The 11,198-nt window shown below is 32.4% G+C and overlaps 3 protein-coding genes across 6 annotated transcripts in view; 2 read left to right on the top strand and 1 right to left on the bottom strand.

Annotated features, from left to right (window-relative positions):
* Nucleotides 1-8,408, bottom strand: part of LOC145181853 (uncharacterized) — a 38,250-nt gene extending 29,842 nt beyond the window's left edge. The window contains exon 1 of the mRNA XM_090071688.1: nucleotides 8,367-8,408. The gene's annotated coding sequence lies outside the window, so the exon portion shown is untranslated. The remainder of the gene's footprint in view (nucleotides 1-8,366) is intronic.
* LOC145181885 (uncharacterized) lies at nucleotides 2,192-4,433 on the top strand. The gene has a single exon (XM_080057075.2). The coding sequence runs from the start codon at nucleotides 3,134-3,136 to the stop codon at nucleotides 4,292-4,294; it is 1,161 nt and encodes a 386-aa protein (XP_079913201.2). The 5' UTR covers nucleotides 2,192-3,133; the 3' UTR covers nucleotides 4,295-4,433.
* A 2,742-nt stretch (nucleotides 8,409-11,150) lies between the features above and the next one.
* Nucleotides 11,151-11,198, top strand: part of LOC149879129 (uncharacterized) — a 16,016-nt gene continuing 15,968 nt past the window's right edge. For 3 of the 4 annotated variants that reach the window (XM_090071514.1, XM_090071515.1, XM_090071516.1), the window contains exon 1: nucleotides 11,191-11,198. This exon is cut by the window's right edge and continues 161 nt beyond it. The gene's annotated coding sequence lies outside the window, so the exon portion shown is untranslated. The other variant, XM_090071517.1, reaches the window with a different exon arrangement.

Here is an 11,198-nt window from a genome sequence, read left to right on the forward strand (position 1 = left end):
CTTTTTAGTATTTAAAATATTTTTGTTAACAACTCGATAAAGAAGAAAGATTTTAATTTTTAATTTTTTGTTAGTAAATTTTTTAAGGAAATTAAATTAAAAAAAAAATTTACAAAATACTGTAAGACATTAAAAATACATCAGAATTTTTTATGGTAATATACAAAAGCAAATATTTAAAATGTTCAAAAGTTTAGACGCACCTTAAATTTAGCAAAAAAAAACAACAACAAAAAGTTAATATTTAGTGTGTCCACCTTCAGCCTTAATACAACAAAAGACTCTTCGTAAAGACTCAACTAAAGGTTTGCACGTCTCAACTGGTACTCTATACCAGATCTCCTTTACCAATTCTTTGAGGAACAAAGTAAGTGGCATTTTGGCATTTCAATTGCAATACATTTTGTGTATGATGTCTTTCAAAACGCGAAAAGTTGTTAGGGAAACGATCATGACTGTTAAGTATGCTTTTCAATAATGTTTAGAAATTGATATTGGAAATGTAATTTATATTGATTAATAGAATCGAATATATTTACAATAATTTTCAAATTGAATTTACCTATGAAAAGTATGATATTCCCAAGAATGACGTCAAGTCCAAGAAACAATCGAAAAAAGAGGTTAAAAAAATTGGCTACAAATTTAAAGTTATGTGAAGCCTATGCAACTTAATTTAAACTGCTCATTCGAATCAAAAAAAAAAAAAGATACAGGCTCATCTCTAACTATGAAATCAATTTTAAAAAACGATATTTTAAGTTTGATATCGAAAAGGAAAATAATTGATGAGGTTTTCTATGCCTTGAATATGGAAAGAACTAATCATGTTCAAGATTACTAATTTTATGTAGTTAGAGTAAATTTCGGGCGGGCAAATATGCGAGACAAATTTTTTTTATTCTGATCTTCTTTCCGACATCAAATGTCGTGTAGTAAAAATTTCTCCGTATCTTCGCGACCAGAACTAAAAAGTGTTTGCATCAGAAACTTCTAGTACCATTTACGAGGGCTACCTGAACAAATCGTTAATATTTGAACCACACTCATTAACTTAAAAGTTTTAACTTAGTTAATAGGCCGGGTGAATAAAAATGAGCAATTGCTTTTACTCAGTAATTGGTCAGCTTTACGTGAAAAAAAACTTCAACAACTTTACTTTAGTTTTTATTCACGTAAAATTGAGTAATTACTGAGTAAATTGCTTACCTTTACGTGAATAAAAATATGAGGAAAACTGCTGCAGTTTTTATTCACGTAAAGCTGACCAATTACTAAGTAAAAGCAAATGCTCATTTTTATTCACCCGGCCTAATGATCTGAACTTCCTCAAAAGAAAAGCGGAAATTCTTACTTCGCCCTTGACACAGGAATTTAATTCAGAGAAATGTAAAAAAGCCAGTATTTTCGTCTTACCACAAATAAAGAAAAAAATGGCCAGTGACAAATTTTCGCTCTTGATAAAGACTCACGACAACCAATCCTAGGACAGCCTTATACAGTAGTTCATGGTTTTCTCGGAGACAACTGAAAAGACATCAATAAATGGCTTATTGGAACTTTGCTTAATTACTTTAAACCCAGGTGTTGCAGAATGTTCTTTTAAGTACATAGCTTTTATTTTCTTTGTTAAAGATTAAAGATAACAGGAGGTCTACTCGGAAGAACAAGGCAAACATTTTCATCGAAATGTGAGTTTAAATCAATGGCAATAGAATTATTAGATTGTATAGATTTGGAGGCTTATACAAAAAGTCCATACAATCACAGAAGAAATACTAAATATTTTTCATTTCTAATTTTTTTAGATATATTTGCTGTGGTAATAATTTGTTTTCAATGGTTTAAATAAAAAAAAGATTCAAATTCATAACAAAAATTTATTTTTTTATTAAATACAGTAAGAGTATTAAAAAAAAAAAAAAAAAAAAAAAACGGAAATTTTCATAAAATCAGGAAATTTTCATAAAATCCGGACTATCACTCTAAAAGCAATAAAAGCAAATTTTTTTAAAAAAATTAGAAAGTTTTGAAAGTTTGGAAGAAATATCAGATACGCTGAAGCCAGAAACTCCTGAGGACTGGCGTAAGCATTAAATTTAATGATCATTTTTTGTTACGATGAGATATTAATCTTTGAGTCCCGAACATTATCTTACTAATAAGTTTGTAATGATCAAACTTTATTATTAACCGGAAGCTTACTAAAGGGAAGACATTAACACCTCTGTGGCGTATTGGTGTATAGATGTATTCTACACAAGAAATGAGCAAGAACGGTTTAGCAGACATGATAACTTTAACAGCAACAAGTTCTTGAAATTAATTTCTTTAGTTGAGCTTCTCTAGCCGATATGTAAGCAATCTTTTTCAGAGTTTTGATCTTTATTATCGAAACTCTGAATAATCTATACTTTCTAAAAAAATTTTTCATTTTCTCATATATACACAATTCTACTATTGAGAAAATAAGTGTTTTTAGTTGTCCTGTAGTTCACCAAGGAATACCCAAAGGCCCAATAGCCGAATCTACCCCTGCTTCTAAAGAAAACTAACCAAAACAATCAATGAAATCAAGTTAAAACAAAGCATGAGTGATAAGATAAGCATTTTCTTGTGAATTCTATGTTAGTGCACTAAGAGCGTGTCTTAACTTCCCCGCATATTTTTGTTCATTGTATTACAAACTTTTAGTTCGTTTGATAAGTGATTCTTACTTGTATTGTTGATCTTAAAAGACACTTTTTTAAAAAAAATATTTTAAAACGCATTACTTTGATGTTTTTAACTTAATTTCGAACGTTTTTAAGATAAACCGTTGATTTATTAAACATAAATATTATAGAATTTTTTTGCGAATTATTGTATGCAAATGACTGAGTGAAGTTTTCTAAAGAAAGTGTAAATAAAGTTATTTAATGTATTTTAAAACAAAAAAAAACAGATGTTGCCATTTTATAAATGCATTGTTTTTCAGGGCAGTTTTTCGACTTACTTAAAGTAGGTGCTAAATTACACTTTTTAAAAATAGCTAAGCACTTTAAATTAACACATTGAAAATGCCCTAAATACTTTGAACAGGTTTTTAAAAACCTGCAAAATCATTCAAGCGATCAAAAATCCTTTATGCGGCATGCCACAATATTTTCTGCGAAAGCATAATTTTTGGCTGAGTAAGAAATTAATATTTTTTAACTTAATGGTTAAGTTAATTAAAATGGTCCCAAGAGGACTATTTACAAGAGAACAGAAGGAAAAAAAAACCAATCTACAAGAAGAGGCTAATTTAACACATGTAAAAATATCAAAAGACGATAAGGCTGTTACCGAATCAATCGGTACATCCGTAACTATATCTGAGGAGTTGAAAAAAGTATTAGATGAGCTTTCGAACGAAGATATCGAATCAAAAATTAATAGATTGGAACGTAATTATTTATTTGAACAAAGTAACTTGATAGAGAAATTTGAACAAGAAAAAAAATATATGTTAGAATCGTTTAAACAACAAAAACTGCTTATGAATCGTGCGTTCGAAAATGAGAAGATCGAATTATTGAAAGAAATTGAGCGAAAAGAGAAAATGCTCTTCCAGTTGACTATAATTATGAGAGAAGAAAACGAGAACAAGTTGAATTTGCAAAAGCAAGAGCTCATGGAATCGATCGGTCAGGTTGACGAAAAAAAAAAAAAACTTTGCCAAATTTTGAATAATTTAAACGAAATCATTTATAACAATAAAATATCCTTCAAGGATTTAAGAACTTTTGAAAATCTGGAAACTCAGTTTCAAACATTATTTACTACCATTAAATCAACGGAAAGTATTGATTCAAAATTTACTTACGACGATCTTGACGTCTTTTTTCCGTCATCAAAGCAACATAAAAAGGAATACAATGTAATAACCGACGATGTCGATGCGGCATTGATACAGCAAGAGCTAGGGCAAGCACATAGAAAACAAAAAAACGAACTTTTAAAACTCTTTGCAAAAGAAAAAGAAGAATATATATCTCAATTAGAAAAAGAGAAGAAGCAATTTGAGAAAGATACTCGCTTAGAGTACGAATCTCGAATGATCGCTGAACGTAAAGCATGGCAAGATGCCATTGAAGATTACGAAAGAGAAATCGCAATCTTAAAGTATGAGAGAGAACAAATGGATAGGAATTATTGCATCGGTATGGATGAGTTAAAAATGGAGTTTGAACGGGAAAAAATGTCCTTGTACCAATTATACAGCGCAACTCATTCCGAAAACGGCAAGTCGTTTTCCGATAAATCTAATTAACCAACAAAAATAAAAGATAATTTCAATTAAGGAAATAAAACTCTTTTAAAGTGTTTAAAAAGACGTAAATATAAGTTTAATTGTAAATTTTAAAAGAATTCTATTTTTAACTTTTAATATATTTTGTAATAAAAACTTATTTATCTTGTTATTTTGATTGCCGCACTTAGCTCCTGTGTATCGAAGCTATTATTATACGATAATAGTTCGGTATGATATTGATTATCGTAAATGTTACAGCAATAGTTACGATAACGTTTTAAATATAGTTACGATAATATCTTAAATATAGTTACGATAACTTATCGTAACTATAACATTTACGATAATCAATATCGTATCGAAATATTATATTATTTGTCATAGTTTCGATACGCATGAGCCTATGCCACACGTGAAAAGGAATGTGAAAAACACAGGAGAATAAAAATGGCAGTAAAAAAATTTTAAATTCGTTACTAAGACTTTAACATTAATCAAGAGGAAACCCGATTCTCTCGGAATATCGAATGATAGTATTTTTCAGATTCTCTCAGAATATTAGATAAATGTATTTACAGTTCCAATTTTGTTTCTAATTTCAGGTACAACATTCAAATAATTAATTACAAAATTGAGACAATGTGAAGAATGGTAAACTGCCTTTGACAACTTATTATTAACTTTTAGCTGCTCTCAAACCCAATGTTAAGGGCATCCATCATATTCTTGAACAAACATTTTATTCAATCTTTTTACCCATTCCTGACTTAAACTGGAAGTCAGGAAAGTATTTTCATGCCGGTCTTGTTCGTCCACGTTATGTCTGTCAGTCTTGCGTCGGTGCCGGGATCGAAACCGCCTAGAGACAAACCTCTCGTTTTCGATGCCGAGACTTCAAAGTATAGACTGGTTATGAAGGAGATGAAGTTTTCGCCGAGGTTTTTGTTATTATTTTGTAGTCCGCGCCGAGGAGGGAAATGGGACGCCAGCTTTTTGGATCTGCGAGATTCGCCTTGTTTTGGGATCAGTGAGATGATGGATTTTCGCATTGACGGTGCGGTCTGTTTCTCCATAAAAAGAATGTGGTTGGCTAGTTCTTCGAAGTCGTCCTCCGAATCCTGCCAAAAGGTTTTATAGAAATCGGTGGGAAGACCGTCATAACCTTGTGACTTTCCGCTTTCAAACATAAACAGCGCCGCTTTTAGTTCTTGTCTTGTCAGGCGCGCGTTTAGTAGCTCGTTCTAGTTCGCGCTCAAAGTTTTATCTATGTGCTCTTTCTATTTAACTTAATTTCTAATGTGGCACAGGGCGCCATATAATAAAAACCAAATTCAGTAACAAAAATTAAGGTTGAGATTGTTTTTACATTCAAATGAGGAGATATCGAAACCTTTGTTTTACTCGTCAAATTAATCTGAAATGCGCTATAAAGTTGTAAGATTGATTTTTTCTTCAAAAATAAGAAACAGCAACAGTACTTAATTTTGGTTGTCTTCGAAGAGCTTAGTTTTTGTAAATAGGTTTTGGTAATAATTTTTTAGTGAAAGCAAAATGCCAGCTCTTTAATCAAAGATCAATCGATTTGTCTCATTTCGGTGACTTTGTGTCTTTGATGCGTTTTTTTTTTTAAGTTAAACAAAAATTTTGACGGTCTTTCGCCTTCTTCTACAAACCTTTATTTCGTGCGGACACTGGGGAACTGCATCGAAAAGAGCTGTTTGGGCGTTTCAGATATTTCATCGATGTTGGTTGCTTTGCTTTTTTCCACATAGTTTAGTTTCGCTCGCAGCTTCTTTTATCGCCAGCCAGCACCGTTTTATTTTGCAGTTTTGCCGAACTTTTACTTGAACTTTTAGGTTGTCCCACCAATTTAAAACAGGAAAAACCGTGCTTTTTTGCGCGTATGTTGCTAATCAGGAGTCTGATGCTATGTTTGATGTCCTCGATTTCAATGAGAGAGTAGTTTAGTTTCCAGTAACCTGGTCCTCTCCTTACTGTTTTAAAGTTTATTGTTGTCGTTATGAAGTCGTAGTTCGGGAAAGTGTCAGTGAGAATGTTTGTACGCGTTGCTTTCGCTGCTAGTTTGAACGGGCAGTAGATTTTGTCCAGTCAGCAATAAACGCTGTTGTTAGTCCAAGTGAAAGCGCATTTGTATTTGTGCTGTGCACGCCACATGTTCGCTAGGTCAAACTTTTTTTTGAAATTTTCGAGTTGCTCAAAGCCGCTCGTATGGTAGTTGGCGTTATTGGAGTCTTGCGTGTCGAGCGCGACGCTTTCCACCATGTTTAAGTCTCCGGCCTACACAACGGGGAGACCTGTGTCTTGCGTAAAGTCAAACAGCCCGTCAAAAAAATTGTATCGTTCGCTTGGCACGTTTGGCGCATAAACGTTAACTATTTGTAGTTTGTTTCTTTCGTAACAAATCGTGGCACTTAACTATCTACCGTGATCATCCCTGTTTAGTTCGTTTAGTTCGATATTTGGTTTGCTGAGGATGGCCACCCCACAGCACGAGCTACTGGTACCCGAATTCTTAATGGACGCACCCGACCATTCGTCTTCCCACCGTTTAACGGTGGTAGAACTTTTCCTGAATGAGGATATGACCAAAGGAGGAGTTTTGTAGGAACCCGAAAAGTTTGGTGCGTTTTTTTGCGTTGTTTAACCCGCGTATATTACACAAAAGCGCAATGAAAAAAATAGTCAAACATAAAGTAGACGGAAACAATAATGACAAACCACGTACTTCTGTAAAAAAATGGTACGAAAGTGTCGAAAAAATGTGTCGAAAAAAAAAAAAAAAGGGCATAGAAGAAAAAGAAAAAAAAAAAAATTATTATAATGATAGCATATAAAATTAAAACAAATGTAAAATATATGTAATCAAAAAAAGAAATTAAAATAAAATGAGATTAATGAAACATTTTAAATAAGAAATAAAACGAAATTAAAAATCTTTGGCCAAAATGGAATAGGAAATTATTATAAAAGAAGCATAAGCAAAAAGAAAGAAAGATCGTCCACAGAATATTTAAAAATAATTGAAATTAAGAGGGAGAGAAAGAAAACTAAAAAGAATGTGAAGTCACTCTCTTTTTTCCGCACATGATGAATTGATGGAATCGTCATCGTCAAAGCTAAGATCTTGCTCGTAGTTCGTTGTAGCAGTTATAATTTCGGTGGTGGTGTTGGAGTTAGGCATCAGTGGAATGGATTTTTCTGGATTCTTTTTCTCTCTTTTTCCGACTTGGCGTTTTCGCGTAGATTTTGAACGGTGTTTTTAGAAGGTTGGTTTGTTACAGGGAGGGATTTCGACTTGTTCATCTTTGGTGATGTTTATCTCTTTTTCGACTATGGTAGGTTAACTGGGTGTTGTTGCGGGTTTGATTCGCGGGCGGCTGTCCACCCTCCCGTTGCCCTTTGTGTCTATATCTAAATATAAACCAGTCCACGTTTTCGTATCTCGGTATTGGGTTCAAGAATGGGTTGTTCCAATTTGAAAGTAAAAAGATTCCTTTTTGAAAGTAAAAAGATTCGAATGTCCCTCTCCCTTTCGCTAAATGTTCTCCCAACACCGCAATGACGTCAACTTTTTCTTTACATTTCAATTGAAATGTTTTGCACAAGGACATGAACTTTTGGGGGATGAACTTTAGTCTGAATCTTAGTACGCATTCCTTGACGGTTCCTTCAGCGTTGAAAAAAGAGTTTAAAGAATCTGAGTCGTGAAGGGCGACTTCGAAATGGTGAATGGAATAGTGTCGCGTGACTCCCTACACAGATGAAACCAATTCTTTAGATTTCAAAGGAAGAAGAAATTCCTGCAGTTCAGGTCGCCGTAGCTGCATATGAGAACTAGTCGATCTCGTTAAACCAAATGCGGTTGTTGAAGATGTCGAGCGTAACTTTCCCCGGCCTAGTTGATGTATCAGAAATGTTAGTTTCGACGGCACTTGATTAACTCAGAGGTGCCCCAGGAACATCAACCTTCATCGCTTCGAACCACTCAGATCAACAGACCAATGAAGAGATTTATTCCAGAAGCTTAACAATAACTCATTATAACTTTTTTTTAAGAATTTACAATAACCTTAATACACAGTGACTGAATTGTAGTATGTGTTTTTTTCGTTAGGGACCATAATTCTCCATATTTGTCTTTAAATCTTAAAGAAAATGAAAACAGTGACAAAAAAATAGTTAATCCAATATCTATTTATATTACTGAACAATTGTTAAACTACGAAAAATGAATTATTCTATTAAAAAGTGAAATTTTAATGCGGCGAGGAAAATCGTTTCTCAAACGTGGAAGCGGGCATTCCAAGGCGTCATATTTTAGTCGTTTTAATTGACAATTAAATTCAGAGTTGCCAACATTTTTTACATGTGAAATGTCAAAAGCGTGAACCTAAAATGCCAAAATAAAGCCATTTTCCATATCGCGGTTGTTTCAAAATGATTCCGTCACTTTATTTTGAACGAGTTTCATCAATGGAATCAACAAGTTAATCTTCGGATTGGAAGTCAAAAGGTGTTTTTTATTAGGGGAGACCTGGGCTAGTCGGCTACAGTTTTAGTTTTTGAGCTCTGTGCATTTCTGGTTGAACTTTTTCGATGATATCAAACTGCATTACAAAAGAATATGAATTTGGCAAGCATGTTCAAGTGTCAAACATTAAAAAAAAAAAAAAATTGGTGGCCCAAAAAGGGTCTCCAAAAAAGAAAAAAATATGTCCCAACTTACCATGGCCCGGAATCAGTTGCCTATACTCTTAGGGTAAGTTGGCACACCATATAAAAAGAGACAAGTTTAGCAATATTAAACATATATTTCAAGCGCATCTTTTTTATGAAAGCTCTTGATAATTTTTATCCAACAATATTTTTTGACATTAACTTTTATTACCCTTAAGTCGATCGAATAGACTTTCCTTCTATAAAAATAGCATCAACAGCATTTTTTGTAACATTTTTGGAATTTACAGGCCTGTCTGCTATTTTTTTTCATAATTTCGCTTTTCTGTAGATCTGTAGTGTTATATAACTTAAGCGAATTTATGTTATATAACACTACAGATCTACAGAAATGCGAAATTGTAAGTTGGCAGCTAGCCCAGCGATCATTGCGCCAACTAACCCCAAAAGCTTTTTGCTCACAAACTGGCTTATAAATCCCCAAAAACGCGAAATATTGAGAAACACAAAATGTGACTGGTTAGAGTGAACCATAAAAAACCTACATCTATTCGAGTTTACTTGTAGCTAATGCTATTGCTTTTTAAAATTGAAAAAGTAATATAGTTACAAAGATTATAAAATTAGTAAAAAAACACAAAAATCGCCATAAATTCTATGCGCATGCGCTTATAGCCCTGATACTACACTGATAGATGAATCAGTTAAGTGGGAAGGTTCCATCTGAATTTCGGAAATTTCTGGTGGAAAATTCCAAAATAAACGCAATGTGTCAACTTACTCCTGTAGCCAACTAGCCCCGGTCTCCCCTATCCTAAAAAAATTTTTGGGAGTAAAAATTAATTTCAACTTTTTTTCCAAAATAAGTACTTTTTCAAGAATTTTAAATTTTTCTGTGTTAAAAGGCCAAAATAAAGCTAAAAGGCCATAAAATACCATCGGATCAAAAAAACGCCAATTTTCCAAATATTAGCATCCTATAATGCCATGTGGCAACGCTAGTTTAATTGAGGAGAGCAGAAACATAAACTAAAATATATGTTGGCCAGAGATTTTCTAACGGCTAAAAATTGTATTCTAACCGCTGCTTGAAATTGTCCTATGGTTAATCTATTTTAATCTGAAACGCAGCGCTGGTGAAAAAGTAAATTTTTAATAAGGTTTGCTTCGGCCATAAATTATTGTATATGTCTTGGAACGGAATATATTATGTCTTGGAACGGAATTAAATAATCTGGCAAAGAATTTTTTCTTTATGTTGTAGACGATTAGATCATAGAAGTTTATGCTGTAAATGGTTCGAGCCTTTTAAAAGTTCTACTTTTCTTTCTATTTAACTTAATTTCTAATGTGGCACAGGGCGCCATATAATAAAAACCAAATTCAGTAACAAAAATTAAGGTTGAGATTGTTTTTACATTCAAATGAGGAGATATCGAAACTTTTGTTTTACTCGTCAAATTAATCTGAAAATGCGCTATAAAGATTGATTTTTTCTTCAAAAATAAAAAACAGCAAAGACATTTTCTGCCGACATAAATTTTGTCAGAAATATTTTGACATAAAAATATGTCAAAATATTTCTGACAAAATTTATGTCGGCAGAAAATGTCTCAGGCATAAAATTATGTCAAATTATGTCAAATTATGTGGACAGAAAAATATTTCTGATACTTTATGCTGACTTGGCATATAAAACAAATAAAATCAACATAAATTTAGCATATTACAAATAGTAATAATTGATTGTTCAAAGTGTGAAGATAATATGTAAAAATAATGAAGGAGACTTTTGAATCGAAAACTTCATGGCAAGCTTTTAAAAGAAAAATGATTTACAAAATTAATATCGTTAAAGAGTTTAGTATTTAATTACATTATTAATATGTGAAATTGAGTATTCATTTTTAATGCTTTTTTTTAGTTAAAAAAAAATTTAATGCATTTTTTTATTCCGTGTTTAAGCTTTTTAATACAAATATTTCCCAAAGCTTTTTAATAATCAACAAATGCATAACTAAAATTTTGTAAAAACTTTTTCAATAAAACACCAAAATATTTTATTGATGGCATTGATGGCATTCATAACAATCGAGTTGTAGAACAAAATCTTTTTGCCCGACTCACTTGTTGCTGTAATCGCTTGTTGAAGTCGAAAATCTGATAATTTGTTTTTGAGCATTTTAAAAAGCGAAGATCTGTTTTAAATGACGTATGAAGCTAG

The sequence above is a fragment of the Hydra viridissima genome, unplaced genomic scaffold (genome assembly GCF_058129835.1).
Source record: "Hydra viridissima isolate aposymbiotic clone 2 unplaced genomic scaffold, HvirCarnegie_v1 scaffold_14, whole genome shotgun sequence".
NCBI classification, from domain to species: Eukaryota; Metazoa; Cnidaria; class Hydrozoa; order Anthoathecata; family Hydridae; genus Hydra; species Hydra viridissima.

Coding starts and splice junctions, on each gene's coding strand:
- LOC145181885 (XM_080057075.2), top strand. CDS start 3,134: ATGCCACAATATTTTCTGCGAAAGCATAATTTTTGGCTGAGTAAGAAA.